Raw genomic sequence first — 21,128 nt, 5'->3', positions numbered from 1 at the left:
TATTTTAATTTAACACTTCAGGTTTTATTTCTTACTGTCTTGTCACTAGGCGCACCCCAGCGCCGTGGAGTTGTCGTGAAGCTACAACAAGGCTGTCTTAGGGGCACGAAGCTCACGTCAATCCGAAATAACACGACGTATTTCGCCTTCATGGGAATTCCTTACGCCGCAGCTCCTGTAGGAGATCTCAGATTTAAGGTAACTCAGCTGCATTTCTCAGAGTAATAATAGAGAGTTTTCGCACCCTACTGGTACGCTAAACGATTAACGCTATGTTGACGTCATTGATGAACTAGCCAATCAGAGTCATTCACCTCAGTTATTTCAATAGCGGGCCCTCTGTCTCTAGACCAGGCATGTCAATTGATGCCCACAGGAGCAAGCGCGCTCTTTAGAGCCCAGGAGAGCCTGAGCGCTTTACAGCGGAAAGGAAACAGACAAACGAAAGAGGTGGTATATGCCGCTTGGTCGAGCTATATTCAGAGATGGCCAGCACTGATTCAATAGATAAAGGGAAGAGAACTTATTGAAACTGTATCCTTGTTAATTTTTAGATTTGCCTGAGAGGTATAAGTGTATTATAAGAATGTAAGTTTTAATTTTAATGCTCATTTTTCACAAGTTTGATTTTTTTATTCAAAAGAAATATTTTCTCAACTTTTCGTTTAAAAAAGTGAAAATTTCAGGTATAGGCCTATTTATTTAGTAGCCTTACAGAATGTTTTCGTAAATCTAATATACCGTATATACATATTAGGTACTGAAGATAGTGTATTGAAAATTTTGAAAATATTTGCATGGAAATTGTTTGTAAGGAAATGAATTAACAAAGCAACTACTGTTACATCATAAGCAAAAGATACGTACCCATGTGTTGCAAAAATGTAGCTCTATAGCTTCAGCAGATTTGCAGAAAATAATTTAATATTCTGATGATAGGAAGTTGCTCACAAATATCACCATAAAAGCATAATGCAATAAGAGTTTTGTGATGTAATATTAGTTACACTTAAAACAGATACAGGTAACTTTGCTTTGTACTGTAATATTGTTTAGATTAGTTTATTGATTACTTTTGTAAGGCTAAAGATACCATCAATATAAATTCCAATTTATCATGTCATACTCAATCTCTTTCTTTGGAATATTACTTTCTTTATGAATGAAGTGTTTCATCCACTTAATACAGTATAATATTTTACTACTATGGAATTTAAGTGAATATTCCTTCTTAACTCTCTATTATGTTATTAAGATTTAAGACACAAGTGCAATATTAAGAAATCAGTGTTAGTACTTTTGTTTTACAGACAATATAGATAATATTAAACAGAAAGAAGCCACATAAAAAAATAACGACATAAAATTTCACGTTCCGTTTGAAGTTTGTGCACCACTGTTTTCTTAATCCAACAGGTTGCTTATTCATATACACAACCCTTTCTCTTTCCATACTTAGCGCTTGCTGCCCGCGCACGACGTCAAGGTCAGAAAAATGCGCTTGCTTTGACATCACTGCTCTAGACGGATAACGTGGAAGTGAACGAAGTTTATCGTAGGCCTAATTCGGTGTTAAAACATGGCATTTCGTTTGAGATTTACCGCTGTGAATGATATTCATCTGCTTAGAACAGCTCGAGATGGATAAATTATACTCTGGCCGAAGTACAAGAAGGCTCAGGAAAGAAATGTTCGTTGAGATTCCAACAGACAAAGGGTTGAGTTGTGAGTACTCTGCCAAGCGAAAACGCTCCTTTGTTTAACTCGCTATAACTCGGAAACCAATAAAGATTTTGAGTAGCGACCACTTTTAAAAGTAATTTTCAATCTTTCTCAACATTTCTCTCGCTTTGACCCCCCCCCCCAATACCATCTGAAGTGAAAAATAAAAAAGTTTGCCGCTTACCAACTTTGTTAAATATAAACAAAACTATTAAGTAGTCACATAAATAATGTCGTTTTTTTTTAAGTTTGGTGTTTTGTAAGATTTTGATAATGTAATTTACAGGACGCTATAGTTATTATTGCGTATTTTATTTTTTTAGAAGAATTGTTACACGTGATGAAAAATGGGTATATTACAGCAACCCTGACACCTCAAAACAGTGGCTGATACTCGTCTATCTGCCAAAGTCGTAGTTAAACAAAATCGGTTTCTGGTCCAAAGTACTTGTAATTTTGTTTGTCTGGTGAAATTTTGAAGGTGTGATTCGTGGAAGTTTGTTCCAAACAGGATGCAGTCAGTGCGGATCTTTATTCTCAACAGCTAGAAGTTTACGAAATCTTGAGAGAGAGGTACTAGCCATTAGTTAATCGAAATATAATTCTCTTGCAACAGGATAATGTGAGACCCCATACCGCTCGAACAACCATGAGAAAAACCCAGGAATTGTGAGCAATCGAACTGCTACCACACCCGGCATATAGACCTGATCTTACGCCTTCATATTATCATTTGTTTCGATCCATTCGCGGAAGAAATTTTCAAAACTGAGAAGCTGTTGAAATGGGTATCACAGAATTCTTTGTATCAGAAACCAGAAACTCGTACAGTCGCGGAATAACAAATCTCGCTGAAAGGAGGCTCAAGACCATAGAAACTAATGGCCTTTACTTTGAAGACTGCATAATTTCTTATCACAACACACTACAATTAAAATTTTGCTCCAAAACCATTATTATGTACTCTTGAAACAATGACATGTGTTCTAATCTCTAAAGGCTTATTTTGTAAATAATAATCTAAACGTGCTTCAAATTGTTTATTGTTTATTTTGTTTATTGTTAGTAAAACAACATGTATAAAAATACAGTCTTAATTCTTCCCTGAAGGAGTAAAAAGTCGTGCTCAGGGAGTTACCTAAACGCATACTTAACACAAACAAAGATAATTATTTGACACAAAGTGGGTCAAGAAAAAAAAATTATAGGAATAAATTAACTTTAAAAATACAATTTCAATTTTAACAATTCAAATCATACGAATACATATACATATTAAATCAATGTGTATTCTTTAAAAATTAAATTCCTGACGCTATTTTTTAAATTTATGATACTAAAATTTTCCAAATTTGGGTATTATTCAATTATTTTATTATATAATCTTGGACCAAAGTAGGTACCATTGTGAAACACTTTGGTTCCTCTAGTCGTAGAAAATCGGATCTTTTAGTTCCATATTTATGATGATACAATTTGAATTTATTACGATTTTTATATATGAAGTTTAATAAGGCAATATAATAAATTTGTTTAATTTTCCAAACATTAAAATCAGTGAACAAAAATTCGGATGAGTAATCAATTGGTTTATTAAGGCATATTTTAATTATTCTTCTCTGAATAAGTATTAGTGGAGTGAGATTAATACAAGCACTTCCCCATCCTAAAATTCCATATTGGAGAATGGATTGAAATAAAGCTAAATAAAATATTAACTGGTAAATATGACCGAAGTATAACAAAGATATAAATTGTTTTACGTAATCTATTGCATAAATATGTAATATGTTTATTCCATCGTAAGTGTTGGTCGATTGTAATGCCTAAATACTTAACTTCTGAGGATTCGGATAATATGGGACATTCACAATTTTGAGAAGAACAATCAGAATGATGAATTTTGAGCCTAAAAGAACATTGAGGAGATTTAAGACCACTGGACCTTAGTGAAAACGGAAAATTATGGTTTAGGAATGAAAATATTTTAGCAATGAAACATTTATTTCATATTGTGATCATTCTTTTAGGATCCACAGCCACCGGGGAAATGGAGCGGAGTCAGAGATGCTAGTGTGGAAGGTTCAGTTTGCCTGCAATACAACGGTCTCGAATACACGATCGAAGGTGATGAAGACTGTCTCTTCCTTAACGTCTATACACCTAAGGTACGTCAGGATAAACTGAATAAAGAAATGTATTTACGTCTTCTTAGAAGTACACAAGACGACATTGTCAACTAAATGGCATGACGGGAACATCTCTACGCACAGCAGTCCAAGTAGGCTCGTTGTGCATCCATTACGGAATGAGTTGAGTACCGAATGTACCACCTGGCTAAGCCAGCTCTGCCATCTACCGGGCTCACTTACCGGGAAAACTTCGTTCGGCGCGTTCGGATTTTTATTATAGTATCGCTCACTGATACTTATTTCCGAATTGATCATCAAATTGGCCTAGTATTGTTATTTACCGCTACAGCCCATTATTTTATCGTGCTCTGGACTTAATCTGAAAATACTGTAAAATATGAATAGCTGTGTAACAAACTATGAAGAACATACGGGGCATTCCATGTGAAATCGGACAGCAAAACACCTTACAACTATGTAATTCTTCGAGAAAAAAAAAATGTGTATACAGGGGTAGGAGATACTTTATTCCTTTTTTTTTATTTTAGTAGGTTATTTTACGACGCTTTATCAACATCTTAGGTTATTTAGCGTCTGAATGAGATGAAGGTGATAATGCCGGTGAAATGAGTCCGGGGTCAAACACCGAAAGTTACCCAGCATTTGCTCATATTGGGCTAAGGGAAAACCCCGGAAAAAACCTCAACCAGGTAACTTGCCCCAACCGGGAATCGAAACCGGGCCACCTGGTTTCGCGGCCAGACGCGCTAACCGTTACTCCACAGATGTGGACTTCTCTATTCTAATTGTATAATAAATATAATGACAATTACAAATTGTTTGGTAATTTTTTCTAATTTTCCGTCCGATTTCATATGAACACACACTTGAACAAACTCATCTGCCATTTTGCTAGCAGTGCAGAAACATTTTTGCTTACGTCACGCGTACAGAGAGAAGCGAGAGTTCATCACCACCCGAATCGGGACTTGGGCGTAGCTAATATAATTTAACGAAATTATTTTTTACAAGAGCACTTCTTTATGGAACACGGAAATTAACTGATATAATTTCTTCAGAGAGAGAGAGAGAGCTCACAGTGGAATCTGTAGCGCGTGGGACATGTATACCATTCTATTCCGGGTAATATGATGGCCCCACCCAAGCGTCCTACGTGCTAAGACAGTACCTAACTCTTTATAGAAGCATTCATGACACAGAAAAATGAAACTTGAGTTGTATATCTGTGTATAGTAATTTATGCTAAATCATTTAAGGGGTTAGGTACAGCTTACAGCAGTAAAATTTTTGTAAATATTCAACATTTTTTTCCTCCATTACTGTATGTAGTACAATAATGAAAACTGGTATGTGTAAAACACTGTCCTTCTGCTATACGATAAAAATATTTTTACGATTTAAAAACATGTTTATATATATATATATATTTTTTTTTTTCAAAATTCAAAATGCTGGCAGTTCACTGTGCAGTGATGAAGCGTTTCCCTCACAACTCAAAAACTATCGAACATTCTGTGATGAAATTTTTTGTGTGTATTTATACATGTCATATCTACAATATGATGCAAAATCACTTCTCTACTTTTGATAGATTGTCTGACAAAAAACAAATTCATTTTTAAAAATGGTCAAATATCAGTATTTTCTTCTAACACAAAATAAAAACATATTATTTATTAAGAATGTAGTTGAAAGAGCCTGATATTGTAAACATGAGTTTCAGCAATAAAATAAAAGAGAGAGAACATTAAAAATTTAACAAGTTTATGAGTTATGAGGGAAACTCTTTATCACTGCACAATGAACTGCTACCGTTTTGAATTTTGAAAAAAAAAATTATAAATATTTTTTTTTAATCTTAAAAATATTTTTTTTCATATAGCAGAAGAACAGTGTTTTACACATATCAATTTTCATTATTGTACTACATACAGTAGGGGATAGTTGGGTAGTATCGGACATCGGGTAATATCGGACAGTGAGTTTCTTTCATTTACCACCAGATGATAGTACCTGAATGACATGGTTACGTTTCTGTAATGTCGCATACATAAACGTAACCATGTTATTCAGGTACTACCATCTGGTGGTAGATGAAAGAAACGCACTGTCCGATATTACCCGATGTCCGATACTACCCAACTCTCCCCTAATGGAGGAAAAAAATGTTGAATATTTCCAAACATTTTACTGCTGTAAGCTGTACCTAACCTAACCTAACCTAACCATTAAAAGGATTTTTTTTTTCATATTCTATAATACAACTCAATTCATCTGGCATCTCTATAGAACTCCACGTAGCAAGAATTCAAATTAATCTATGTTTCACTTGAGACTCACTTCTTCTCTACCTGCATTACGCTCAATGTTATCTAACTCTTGTTCATACAGCTCCCTAATGGAAGGAATGACATTCCAAAAGCAGTAATGGTGTGGATCCACGGTGGAGCGTACTATTTCGGTTCTGGAGACAGAGACTGGTATGGACCAGACTTTCTCATCACTGAAGATGTCGTTGTAGTGACTATCAATTATCGACTTGGAGCTTTCGGTGAGTAATATAAGTAAAAATATACTTTATTATTTATTTTATTAGTGTTTTAAAATGCATTACGCCACTGGCGTAGCTCAGTCGGTTGAGGCGCTTGCTTGCCGATACGGAGTTGCGCTCGAGCGTGGGTTCAGTTCCCGCTTGGACTGATTATCTGGTTGGGGTTTTCCGAGTTTTCCTCCAACTATGAGGCGAAAGTCAGGTAATCTATGATGAATCCTCGGCCTCATCTCGCCAAATATCTCGTTATTACCGATATCATCGACGTTAAATAACCCAGTAGTTGGTACAGCGTCGTTAAATAACCAACTTAAAAAATAATGCATTGCGTGTTTCTACTGAGTAAATAGATTGTTCAGAAACCACAACGCAGCAACCCGGCCCTCAACCTAGCCACTCGCAGATTCTGAATATGCAGAGAAGTATTTCCCTACCACACTGCGGGAGAAACTTCAGAGACGTCGGTGATGCTAAGTGGGTGACTAGCTGCTACAGGTCGTCTATCAGTTCATTGGACTTAACAGTATTCCTTTTTTATTTTACTAACATGCTCGCAACACTTTTGCCACTCTGTTTATAATATTACGCAACAATGAAAAGATATGAAAAAAAACACGAGCTATTGTATAACGTTACTGATTCGCTAACATGGTTGCTGGCGTGTCAAAAAGTTTGGTTACAAAAATAATAAATGAAGGCAATACTGCTGTGCAAGCTAAAGAAAGTAGGACTATACATTTTTGTCTACATCAAAAGAAAAGTCGGGTGAAAGAAAATAAAGAATAAGAGATTGATGATTTTATAGGAGACCAAATACGACATTTAAAAGGCGAATTTTACACTTTCAGGAAAACTGTTCTCACGATAGGTAACTGACAAATGAACAGGCAGCGTATGCGAAGTCTATCCTAAAAATGTTTCATTTATTCTAAAACGAGTGCAATCAATATTACGAGTATACTGAATCTTAAACATTTTTCTTTCTGTTAGTATGACGGATAGGCCTATTTGCACACTAAAATTTGCCGCTTACTGCCTGGTTTATAGTCGGTAACGAAACCATGTCTCATCAGTAGTAACCAGAGAAGTCAGAAAAGAATAATTAACCATCATCTCGTAATGTCACAAATTAATGCTTTTATGTAATTTCCAATAGTTTCCGTTCGTGTATTTCTTTCATCCTCAGGTTTTCTAAGCCTACAGAACAAAGAAATTCCTGGTAATTTTGGCATGAAGGATCAAGTTATGGCTCTACGATGGGTTCAGCAAAATATCGCGAAATTCGGAGGAGATCCTGGAAAAGTCACCATCTTTGGAGAGAGCGCCGGTGGAGCGTCTGTGTTTTATCACATGATTTCGCCTATGTCAAAAGGTACGTACTGTTAAAAAAATTCTAGCACGCGAACATTTCATAGGCCATAGTAAGAAAACAAAGTTAGTACCACAATTTGCAAAACATGTTAAAAAATTTCAGGTTCCTAGGCCATACATTCATGGATTTGAAAGAAAAATATAGGCCTACCTAAATTATAAGAACATTTATGGTATTTCAACAAGGTGATAGGCTAGTATTATTTTTCTATTCTCTTGGCATTTCAAATCAGAGACAGTGTCGTCAGATCTGGAGAATAGAACAGTGCTGACTCATTTAAGTGAAACTGCTAGTTAACGATGAATTTATAAAAAGCATAAGGATATGATATTGATATTAATAATAATAATAATAATAATAACAATAATAATAATAATAATAAACTACCGGCGTAGCTCAGTCTGCCGTCTGGAGTTGTGGGTTCGATTCCCGCTTGAGCTGATCGCCTGGTTTGTTTTTTTCCGAGGTTTTCTCCAACCGTAAGGCGAATGTCACTTAATCTATGGCGAATTCTCGGCCTCATCTTGCCAAATTCCATCTCGCTACCATCAATATCATCGACGCTAAATAACCGAGTAGTTGAGACAGTGTCGTTAAATAACCAACTATAATAATAATAATAATAATAATAATAATAATAATAATAATAACTGTATTTATTCCGTCTTGACATTTGCTTTTATGTGCCGACACTCAAGGTCTGTTTCAACGCGCTATCTCGCAGAGTGGCTCTCCATTGAACGTGTGGGGATTCTTCACGCCTGACAGAATTATGAAATCTGCCATAAGCTATCTGCAAGAACTAGGAATAGACCCATCTGATCCTAAGAAGGTGGTTCAAGAACTGCGCAAGCTGTCGTCTAGTCGGCTCATGGAAGCTCAACTCGGCTTACTGTCTGAAGTAAGTACCGACTCTGCTACTACCGAAGCAGTTGCGTAATAGGCTAATCATACACGTTTTTCTTTTTTTTTTTTTTTTTTTCTTAACTTTTAATGAAATTACTCAATAGATATTTACGGTACCTCTCCAATTCGTCCATGTACCAACGATTCGTTCGTCCGCCCATCCATCTAAGCTTCCGTATATTCATTCAACTTACAAAATCAATCTATCTTACGCTAATCATTCAATTCTATAAATGACTTTATCAATGGCCACCGGTTTTTTCAGAGATTTTCCCCAATTGTAAGGCGCATGGCAGCTAATGCCCTGGCGAATTCTCGGCCTCATATTGCAAAATATCACTATCTGTAATCCCATTGATGCTAAATAACCTAGAAGTTGATACAGCGTCGTTACATAACTAAAAAAACCTGTCAACCAAATGTATCAGTCAACCAACCAAACAAATAAATTAAACAAATTAAGGAGACCAATCGCAATGAACGACCAATCAAGTAAAATTAATCAACAGATCTTAATACTTGTGGTATTATTTTCATGGCGTCGAATATTACTGTATACTTCAATAGAGCATATATCGAAACCTTCGTCTATGAAGAAATATAACGGTCTAAGTAAAGTCCAAGAGTAAAATCCACTATTAATATAAAAACTACTTCAAGCCAGGAAACGCAAAATATTGCAACAGAAGTTCTGCATTTTGGCTCATTCACTGCAATTATTAATAAATTAAAGTATGGCATATTCCAACTGTGCAAATACTTAGGGGTGTGCTATTCATAGACATTTCGCAGCACGCGCTACGATAGTACTAAGCTAGCCCCGGCTATCCACTGGTTACTTGTACAGAATTCAAATCATATCCTATCGCTAACACTGGTTTATGAATACGAGAAACGCTGATCATCCACCGGAAGCCCGCGCTAAAAATGTCTATGAATACGGCCCTATATGTATAATTCGTTTACATATCCTAAACAAAATAAATGTAATGAATAATTAATTCTGTTATAATCGTAGCCGAATGACCTTCTCTATTGCCTACGTCTTAGACTTACACATCTTTTATCCCTTTCAGTGGGGAGATCTGGACCTGAAGATGCCATTTCGCCCAACTACAGACATAATGGCTGTTGATAATCAGATATTTCTTCCTGATTTACCTATCAACCTCCTTAATGATGGAAAGGCTCAAAAAATTCCTTACATTTCAGGTGCCACTTCGTATGAAGCAATCATTTTCTCAAAAGGTAAGATAAATTCTTTCTTACAAACAAATCAGGAAATAAGAATAATTTGCGAGTACGTCACACTTCATAACAACGTTTTTGTCTTTACTGTACCATGTGATTTTTCTGAACAAGCTAGTGCACTAGTATTCTCTCATCGAATTAAAAATACCGTACTTTTCATATTGCATTTTGTCTACTTGAAAAATTAATGATTTCAGACCAGGAAATATACGCAAATGTGTGTGTGCGTGTATTTTTTTTTGTGTGTCTATATATACAGAGCGTTCGCCTACGGGTGAGGCCAGGAAAGCGGCATGTACTGATACGCCGCTTTGTGCGCGCAGTTGTTGAGACACGCTCGACAATCAAGGACATCAAGGTCGACAAGTTATCAGTTGTGAGCCAGATGTTGCAGTATGTAACACGTACAGTTTCTTGACACAGTTGCTTAAATATTCAGCGTGTGTGTAAAATTTGTTAACAATGCAAAACGCAAAATTCACGCTTGAACAGAGAGTTTTTATGTATGATGCATATGTGAAAACAGAGTCATATAGAGAGGTGCGTAGGCAATTTGAAGTGAAATATCCGGGTGCTCCAATTCAGGGTAGAGAAACTGTTAGACGTCCTGTTAACAAATTAAGATCAACAGGGTCGATAAATGCTACAATTCCTAAGCGAAAACGAAGAGTATAGACGAAAGAAAAAATTGATGAAATCAGTGCATCATTTACACGCTCTCCTAATAAATCTCTAAGACGTGTTTCACAGGAAGTTGGTGTTTCAAAAACATCAGTCTTTACTGCTGCTAAACTTTTAAAATTAAAACCGTACAGAGTATAGTATAGAAAGCGGAAGCTTACGGATAGACGATTCCCGCAAGCGACACCGCAGGCAGGCCGCTTTCCTGGCCCCACCCGTAGGCAAACGCTCTGTATATGTATGCACGAGAGTGAGTGAGTGTGTGTGTGTGTGTGTGTGTGTGTTTTATACTTATATGTGATCTGGGATATTATTAATAACTAACCAATTAATTATTATTTTATTCTACGTCTCTGCAGTACAAGAGCACATAGTTAAATTTGACAAGGAAACAGAGACTCAGATTTCACGATACATTTGTTTCTATTTTAAAGGTATCAAGCAGAGTGTAAAGAGCAATACAGAAATTGACGACTATGTGGCAGCACTGCTGGGAGGCCAGGGATGTGATGTGAACAAAGGAATTTGCACAGCTATTGACAAGGTCAAAGAAGCTTATTTCAGTAATGCACAAACCTCAAATGAAACCGTATTTGGTTACATTAACGTAAGTATATAATATGTTTAAATTTGTCAGCAATTTTACAAATTTTACTTCGTATTCAGGTCTCTATTTCTATGTCTGCACACAGGATGGCAAGTTTCGGGGCACCAAACTGGGGGAGGGAAAGAGAGATGTTACAGTTGGTATATAATGTATTGGTACAAGAAGGTAAAGATTCGTCTGATTTTCAATTTTAACTCTCTCTCTCTCTCATGTGACTAAACTATGACAAATAAGATAATAATTGATATAAGCAGCTGACAAAAGGTCAAAAACAGCTGATCATTTCATTTGTGTTTGACAATGAAATGCACACAAATATGAGTACATTTCTTGGCAGATCTGACCACATGCTTATGTAATACAGTCAGCTCTGGATATAGTGAACTCAGTTGTAGTGAACATTCGGCTATAGTGAACCTAAATCGTTGGTCCCGACCCACATGCATTAAAATTTTCGTTTATAGTGAACCCTCACTTCGGTTATAATAAACCTAAAACTAGAACGCCCCCAAGAAAATGTAATTTCAAAATGGCCAAAATGGTAATTCAGGAAACCCTTTCTCCTATAAACTTCCAAGAATATGTTCAGAACAAAATCTCAAATCTTCTACTCCTTAAGTGCATTGAAAGACAAAGGATTTGTTCAGCTTCCTGGACAGCTTGAAACATGTTAAAGAGAATATTGTACGCAATGAGGGACAAAGTAAGGATTGTAGTTCTGACTCCATTAAAAGAGGTTATTAGAAGAATAGGAAGAAAAAGTGTTTTCTTTTATAAAAGGGAGTAGAATGATGACTTGCTTGCAGACGCTCATTCAATCCTGAACAGATGGAAAAACTATTTTGGACAACTACTAAATATACATAGGCCAAATAGAAATGATCGGGACGAAATTGAAATACAAACTGCTGAGCCATTTATACCCGAACCCACACTTTCTGAAGTCGAAATTGCGATAGAAGATCTGAAAAATTATGAGTCTCCAGGTATCGATCAAATTCCAGCAGAATTAATACAAGAGGGTGGAAGCGCATTATCTAACGAAATTTATAAGCTTGTACTTGCTATTTGGGAAAAGGAAATTGTACCAGAACAATGGAAGGAGTCCACTATCGTACCTATCTTCAAGAAGGGGGACAGGACTAACTGTAGCAACTTTCGAGGAATATCACTTTTGTTGACGTCGTACAAAATTTTGTCCAATATTCTTTTGAGAAGATTAACTCCATATGTAGATGAAATTATTGGGGATCATCAATGTAGTTTTAGGCGTAATAGATCAACTATTTACCAGATATTTTGTATTCGACAGATAATGAAGAAAAAATGGGAGTATAAGGGTACAGTGCATCAGTTATTCATAGATTTCAAAAAGGCATATGACTCGGTTAAGAGAGAAGTTTTATATGATATTCTTTTTGAATTTGGTATTCCCAAGAAACTAGTTCGATTAATTAAAATGTGTCTCAGTGAAACGTACAGCAGAGTTCGTATAGGTCAGTTTCTGTCAGATGCGTTTCCAATTCACTGTGGGCTAAAGCAAGGAGATGCACTATCACCTTTACTTTTTAACTTTGCTCTAGAGTATGCCATTAGGAAAGTCCAGGATAACAGAGAGGGTTTGGAATTGAACGGGTTACATCAGCTGCTTGTCTATGCGGATGACGTGAATATGTTAGGAGAAAATCCACAAACGATTAGGGAAAACACGGGAATTTTACTGGAAGCAAGTAAAGAGACAGGTTTGGAAGTAAATCCCGAAAAGACAAAGTATATGATTATGTCTCGTGACCAGAATATTGTACGAAATGGAAATATAAAAATAGGAAATTTATCTTTTGAAGAGGTGAAGAAGTTCAAATATCTGGGAGCAACAGTAACAAATATAAATGATACTCGGGAGGAAATTAAACACAGAATAAATATGGGAAACGCCTGTTATTATTCGGTTGAGAAACTTTTATCATCCAGTCTGCTGTCGAAAAATCTGAAAGTTAGAATTTATGAAACAGTTATATTACCGGTTGTTCTGTATGGTTGTGAAACTTGGACTCTCACTTTGGGAGAGGAACAGAGATTAAGGGTGTTTGAGAATAAAGTGCTTAGGAAAATATTTGGGGCTAAGAGGGATAAAGTTACAGGAGAATGGAGAAAGTTACACAACACAGAACTGTATGCATTGTATTCTTCACCCGACATAATTAGGAACATAAAATCCAGACGTTTGAGATGGGCAGGGCATGTAGCACGTATGGGCGAATCCAGAAATGCATATAGTGTGTTAGTTCGGAGGCCGGAGGGAAGAAGACCTTTAGGGAAGCCGAGACGTAGATGGGAAGATAATATTAAAATGGATTTGAGGGAGGTGGGATATGTTGATAGAGACTGGATTAATTTTGCTCAGGATAGGGACCAATGGCGGGCTTATGTGAGGGCGGCAATGAACCTGCGGGTTCCTTAAAAGCCAGTAAGTAAGTAAGTAAGAATGATGACCAAAGGGTAAATAAAAGAAGGATTAGAGTATAATGGTCCTCACCCTTCCTCCTGCATCTTTGTAAAAGTGAACCTGGGGAAATTCCAAAGTCGAGTACACAGTAGCATACCTCCAGTGGGAAGAGGTGCGAAATCGGTCAGTGCCTGCTACCTACATGGCCAGATTAGATTCAAGTTTCGATCTGTGAACATCAGGATGTCGAAGCATAAAGTGTTTAAGTTGGAAGATAAAGCGAACATTAGCACTGATATTGAACATGGTCTGTCCCAAACGGGCATTAATACTGTATGTATAGCAACGTCAGTAGTATAAAAACAGATACTTCGGTTTCAGTTAACCTCGGACATAGTGAACGAAATGTGCTGGTCCATAAAGGTTCAATATAACCGGAGTTAACTGTAGTTTTAAAGTTATTTTAAGTATTCAATAACTTTGTATAAATAAGTGATTTTGAAGGAAAGATATGCCATTTTGTAACTGCACAATATGGCATGTTACGTAATTACAATTTTATAATAAAATATACTGTAGATATGTAGATATATATATATATATATATATATATATATTACATTAATGGCGGGTGCTTGACTGTTCATCATTCACCCATATGAATACAGTTATGTAGACAAATTTACCAACGAGAGTCATTACTAGGGCCCGAATGTTTAGGCATTTATTTTAGTTAAAATAGGCAGGCAGATAGGCACTAAAATGGTAAAATAGGTAGTGAAATAGGCATTTATTATTCATGAAAACAGACAAATACTTAATAGACTATCCCATATGGTAGGCCTACTCACTTTCTTTGGTTATATGTCACAAGATGCTTTTTTTTAAGTTGTCAACTGTCATAGTGAGCCGCCTGTCAGAGGGAACGTTTTTCATGGTGGAAAAAGATCTTTCTCCTTCTACTGAAGTGATTGGAGCAAACTTAAAACAACTTATTTCAGAAGGACTGTCTCTACTTTCTTTCAGAGATCGGGGAAAACCGACTGTGTATTGTCTCAAAAAGAGGAGTGTGAGAAGGGATTAGAGATTTCAAAGTACTTTGAATAATAATAATAGTAATAATAATAATAATAATAATACTTACAAATGGCGTTTAAGGAACCCATAGGTTCATTGCCGCCCTCACATAAGCCCGCCATTGGTCCCTAGCTTGTGCAAGATTAATCCAGTCTCTATCATCATATCCCACCGCCCTCAAATACATTGTAATATTATCCTCCCATCTACGTCTCGGCCTTCCCAAAGGTCTTTTTCCCTCCGGTCTCCCAACTAACACTCTATATGCATTTCTGGATTTGCCCATACGTACTACATGCCCTGTCCAATAATAATAATAATAATAATAATAATAATAATAATAATAATAACAGTAATAATATCACACCTGAATAAGTAATACTCACTAATTTATTAATAAGAAAATGAGGTGATGGGAAGCAAAGTTCCAATTTTATTTTGACAAATTTTATCATTATTCATGAACTGTTGATCACGTTAAATTTGTAAACACAAGCGTCTGTCATAAGCTCCCAGAATTTCTTTAAAATTTCGAAACAGATGCAGCCAGAAACTATTTCAATCACTGCCATGTAATGGGTGCATACTGCTGTAACATATTAATAAAAATCAACCTTATCTGCTTTTATAGTGCAGGAGTTACATCCATACATTTTGCTGGTAGAAGCATGGTCGTTGCCAGTAAGCAGTCTACTTGCAACTTGTTGTGTAGTTTAAAAAGGACACTCAATTTCATATATGAAAAAATATTAAATACACTGACTAGATGTTTTAAATTTGTTGTTGTACTGCTATACAGAGCTTTTTTTTCAAGCTGCAGACATTGTACTACACTGGAATTGAAACAAAGGATTTTTACTGGCTAACTTCACTCATTAACATATGCATGTTTTTTTTTTTTTTTTTTTTTTTTTCGAATAGTGAATATGAGATGTATCTTTTACAAATTAAAAATTAATTACTGTACATTAATATACTTTCTCACAGATGGTGACTGATATTGTAATGGTTCATGGAATATACTGCACTGTTCAGAAGCAAGCATCCCTAACCACAACTCCCATTTACATGTATGAGCTCTCTTTCACTGGATCTATGTCATCAAAGCGCTGGTTTGGAGGTCCAGAAATGCCAGGTAGGCTCACACTTCACAACATTCTTCAGTGTAGGGCCTTGGGTTATGTCTAAAATGATGCCTCAAAAGCCGCAATGGACGAGACATCCCTGATTATTAAAAAAGGAACTTGAAAGCAAATCATAAGGGAAATTACATATTAAAAGTTTACATAAAGGTTATCAGAAGATTCAAGTGTTCTTCAACAAGTGAAAGTAAGAAAATGGAGGTGAAAGCTAAGAAATGGGGCAATGTGCTAGTGTTCTGAAGAATTCCCAAGTTCTTAATGATAGATTGTAGAAGCTTTTGTCGTGTCAAAAGGATCTTCTGTAGACTGCAAGAAGGATATGGGCTTCATTTGTAAAAATTCTCCTCCTATCATTCTAGCACGACATAAACCTAGTACTATAGTCCTGTCGCTCTAATTTCCGGCAGCCAATCACATTGCACGTCGGCTACATTTAAACATGTGCGTCTTGTGATTCGCTGATGAAGATGTTAAGCATTTCCTAAGGCTGGATAAATACTTAATATAATCGCCCGCCATTTTGGCTCTTTCGTTGGTGTTCGCAGTGGACGTTATTTGCCCCTCAATTATTTGCTGAATTACAGTGCGTTTGATTTATTATCATAGGAGCTACGACATGATAATGTTTAACGGTGTAGCAAATAGATCCCTCACATGGTAGCATGGCAACGAAAGAACAAAAATGGCGAATGATACTACCTACCTACACTTTATACAGCCTTGACTTCCTAAGACGTAAGCAAAGAGGAGGAATACGCCGGGAATAACACCGTCGCAACTATAGTACGTGATTTATTCAGTCAGAAATAACTGAATACCAATAACAGAAATCTAGATTCAGCTATTGCAGTGTGCTGGCTATATGTCAACAACTGCTAACCTGGATGCAGTGTGATGACATGGAAGAATTAGTTAATAGGCATAAGTGAACCTATAATTAAACATAAATATGGAAGTTACAGAATAAATTTAGATGTTTAAAATAAAAAATAAAAAAAAAATGAAGAAAAAATTAATTTAAAAATGTTCATAGTAGAAAATTGTGAAAAGGAGCAGATAAATAAATTTTAAAGGTTTAATAGTTATCACGATTATTTTAAACATGCACTAAAACTAGACGTAAGTGCAAGTTTAAAGAAATAATTACTGAGATTTGCAATAAATTAATTTGTTTAGGAAATTGTATATTTATTATGTATAACTACTTTTGTATATAGATCATTTTTTTAAATTATTAAGTTTGTACTTTTGTGAGCTAATATCAATAAATCTATCACTATCACTAACAGAAATATATTTTATTCTTTTATTGATAAAGTACCTGGCAATGACTCAGTTATGAAATAAAAGTTATGCGATGTACATTTTTGGATTAGCTTAATTAATTAATTTCTTTTAAGATTTAACAAAATAAGCATTATTGGAAACTAGAACAGAACAGCTCTATAATGAACTAGTCACATATGATGTACATTTTTGGATTAGCTTAATTAATTAATTTCTTTTAAGATTTAACAAAATAAGCATTATTGGAAACTAGAACAGAACAGCTCTATAATGAACTAGTCACATATGAGTCGAGTACCATAAAAAATGTATATTTAAAAGTGTTATAGCTGGCTTTTATTTGCTTTTTCCGTACCATGGGACAAATCAAGCACTTTCTTTACACTCTGTGCTTGCCATCATTCATTGACAGTGGAAAGAGCATGTGTCTTCCACTACTGTTATCTTTGAAGCACATCTTGTAGAGTTCTTTTCTGTAGTGAGCTAGTCCCTACATCAATCAACTGCAGAGCTAAGCTTTCTCAAAAATCTACATGTGTCAGTTTTGATTCAATGTTCCTTTCTTTAAGAAGTTTCATGCCGAAAATACATTTAAATTAATCCAAATCCAAATTTCACATTTCCGAAGTCCGAATTTTATCAGAACACCTCTCCTTATTCCACTCCAAACTTTTCCACTCGAAGGTTCAAAATAAGTAGCCCAAAGAAACAGATGATCATTCTTATTAAAAATCGCCATTTTATTGAACGAGTAGTCCTATTTAACACAATTCTGTCTTTCGCTACTACAAATTCTGTCTTTCGCTACTACAAAATTTTCAGCTCCTTTCAATAATAATAATTTTAATCTTGCCAAAGTATGAGAAATGTTCAAATATGGAATGAAAATGGAATTATTTTAAGACATTGTATCTTGTATTATTAAAGGATTGTACAATCACGGAGATGTAGTAATAGACCCTAACAAACTGAATCTCAATTTTCTTTTATTACAGGAGCTAGCCATGCTGATGATTTGGCGTATTTATTTCGAAGAACAATTTCAAATAGACGATTTGTGCCTGGGTCTCCGGAACTGATGACGTCGATGAGAATGGTCAAATTATGGACTAACTTTGCTAAAACAGGGTAAATACCGTAAAAACACTGAAACTGAAAGGTGTAAAGGTATTTTTTTACAATTGTGTTACCATGTTAAGGTACAAATGTATTTACGTACTTGTCTTTTAGTCGAGTCATATGTGCCGTAACCAAAAGAAAAACTGAATGTCGACATCAATTTCATACCAAAATAAGGGTGGAAAGTTGCTGTGAAAGTAGGGGCTGACAGAGGGGTAGGCTAGTGAAAGTGGGGGCTGACAGAGAGGTAGGCTAGTGAAAGTGGGGGCTGACAGAGGGGTAGGCTAGGGTGACCAAATTTTAAAAATAAAAAACCGGGACACATTAAATTTGACATGAATCAATATTTTATCTAAACATTCATTATTACTTGTGTTTATATAATATCAGTGAGCAATAAGGCCCAGTTTTATTTATTTTAAAGTAATAAATACTACTGTACACTATTTACAATAACTAGGCTGTAATAATTATGCAAGAATTTATGTGCACTCAGTGTTGGTTGTTTGATGGTTTGTCAGCCTACTTTAAGGTATGTGGATATAAAGGGAAAAATTGAGTCGGTGTCTGGTAGAGTTCCTGGGTAGCTCAGTTGGTAGAGCATTGGTGCATTTAGCCAAAGGTCTCGGGTTCGATACCTGGCCCCAGAACAATTTTTCCCTTGACATTATTCAACATTTTTGCATTATCACAATATTTTCCGCTTATACATATTTCGTATGAGAAAAAAAAGTTTTAAAAACCAATCATCCACAAATATCGATGCAGCTCATCACAAAGTTAAACCTACTTCCAATATTATACATAATCTTCAAACATCTTTTCATTTATTCCTCTTTACACATTCCTTATGAATTGAAAAAAATTATGGAGTAAATTCACTGCTAGTCAGCATATTAACTTTAAAAGGTAAAGATGTATTATTTCATGACCATGTAATTAAGTTATAAATTAATTTTAAAATAAAGTTTGTGTAATCTTATGAAAAGTTCAAGACTGAAATATGTCCATATTTTTAAAAACTGACTATAAATAAATAAGTAAATAAATAAATAAATGAATAAATAAATGAATAAATAAATAAATAAATAAATAAATTTTAGGATAAGATGTTAAGTATTAATTACAAATCTGAAAATTAATGACATTTTAATTATAATTAATATTCCATTATATTTTGTTCTACAGAAATCCCACGCCTGAAATGGATCCACTGCTGGAAAATGTTGTGTGGAAACCAGTTACAGAATCAGATTTAGTCTATCTCGACATTAATAGTGAACTCACAATGCAACATAACTTTAAGAAAGAACGCATGCTTTTCTGGGAGGAACTGTACCAAAATTACAGTGCAATATCTTCATGCTGGGTACATCACTAGTTAAAGAAGATGAACATGTTAGTAACAAGAAATGCCACGACTGGAAGTCAAAATACTATGTAAACAACAAGTCAATAGAGATGAGACACATGTATAAAATTTAGAAAGAAAAGAAAAGCATAATAAAATGTAAACAATAAGTCAAAATGAGTGAGATACATGCATACACAATGTTGTTGTTGTTGCCTAATACCGGACGATTGGCAACAAAGCCATCTGTCCTCTCATACTTCAGTATTTTTATAGACATTTTCAAGATGAGCTACTGATGTAAAGATTTTAAGATGATCTAAATCTATTTCTCCTTGTAAGTCACATAACAGACAATTTAAAGATTGATATATTCCAATTCTACGCAAATATATGGCCAGACAATCATGTCCTGTGATCAATAATTTAAATGCTGCTACAGAAGATTTCCATAGCAAAGCAGGAATCACATGTGAATTTTGATATAAAATGTTCCACTTCTTTTCATGCGATTTGAATATGTTATTGTTTTCTAATGCCAGGCATTTGACAATAAAGTCATTTGACCTCTTGCACTCCAATATTTTTCCAAGATATTGTCATGGTTAGCCACTGATGCACAGATTTTGAGGTGTTCTGAATCAATTTCTTGATTTGAGTTGCACAATGGACAGTTAGGAGACTGATATATTTCAATTCTATGCAGATGCTTGGTCAAACAGTCATGGCCTGTTGCCAATCTAAATGCAGTTACAGACGATTTGCCTGGTAAATCGGGAATCAACTGTGGATTATGATGCAGAGAGTTCCATTTTTTCCCTTGAGATTGTGTTATCAAATTTTGTTTGTTGAAGTCTAAGTATGTAGGTTTAATAAATCTTTTCACAGAGTAATATGAGTGATTTCAATATGAAATATTGATTATTAATATTTTCGTATATTAATCTTATGAGTCGCTTTACATACACAATGATTAGAAATGTGAAACAATAATAATAATAAAAAGATATTGAAGTACGTAGCATACAATAAACCCAATTTTAAACACACACAGATGCACGCACATGCACAAAAGAAAAAAATCAATGTGGCAAGAGTTCTCACTTGATAAGACATAACATGAAATGCAATGTAGAAAAAAGAAATTAAATAAAAAACATATGAAATAAGTAAATATCATTAGAATACCTAAATGTAGAGAACACATAGAAACACACAAGAAATCAGTGTAGCTCACACATTAGCGTGGGTTCGATTCCTGCTTGGGATTTTTCCGAGGCTTCCCCCAACTGTAAGGTGAATGTCAGGTATCTATGGCGAATCCTCGACTTCATCTCGCCAATTATCTCACTATCATCAATTCTAACAACGCTATATAACCTAGTAGTTAAATAACCAAATATAAAAAAGATACATACAACACTTGTATTGTAAAAGTTAGTCAACTTGTCATGAGATAATTT

General features: G+C 35.1%; 1 protein-coding gene across 1 annotated transcript; it reads left to right on the top strand.

The window, feature by feature from the left end:
* Positions 1 to 20,170, top strand: LOC138697068 (esterase FE4-like). Its single transcript, XM_069822663.1, has 10 exons — positions 1 to 198; positions 3,753 to 3,890; positions 6,267 to 6,426; positions 7,613 to 7,798; positions 8,497 to 8,699; positions 9,781 to 9,952; positions 11,071 to 11,243; positions 15,754 to 15,901; positions 18,191 to 18,323; positions 19,503 to 20,170. Exons 1-10 carry the CDS (start codon positions 151 to 153, stop codon positions 19,693 to 19,695), a joined length of 1,554 nt encoding a protein of 517 aa, XP_069678764.1. The 5' UTR covers positions 1 to 150; the 3' UTR covers positions 19,696 to 20,170.
* The last annotated feature ends 958 nt before the right edge of the window (positions 20,171 to 21,128 follow it).

This window comes from Periplaneta americana, chromosome 3 (assembly GCF_040183065.1).
Source record: "Periplaneta americana isolate PAMFEO1 chromosome 3, P.americana_PAMFEO1_priV1, whole genome shotgun sequence".
Classification (NCBI taxonomy): domain Eukaryota; kingdom Metazoa; phylum Arthropoda; class Insecta; order Blattodea; family Blattidae; genus Periplaneta; species Periplaneta americana.
This window is presented reverse-complemented; position numbering and strand designations above follow the sequence as displayed.

What these genes read in the sequence shown, in the direction of transcription:
- LOC138697068 (XM_069822663.1), top strand. Translation starts at nt 151, where the DNA reads ATGGGAATTCCTTACGCCGCAGCTCCTGTAGGAGATCTCAGATTTAAG. An exon ending in AGCAATCATTTTCTCAAAAG is followed by an intron (nt 9,953 to 11,070) that starts GTAAGATAAATT and finishes TCTATTTTAAAG; the next exon opens with GTATCAAGCAGAGTGTAAAG. An exon ending in ACTAACTTTGCTAAAACAGG is followed by an intron (nt 18,324 to 19,502) that starts GTAAATACCGTA and finishes TTTGTTCTACAG; the next exon opens with AAATCCCACGCCTGAAATGG.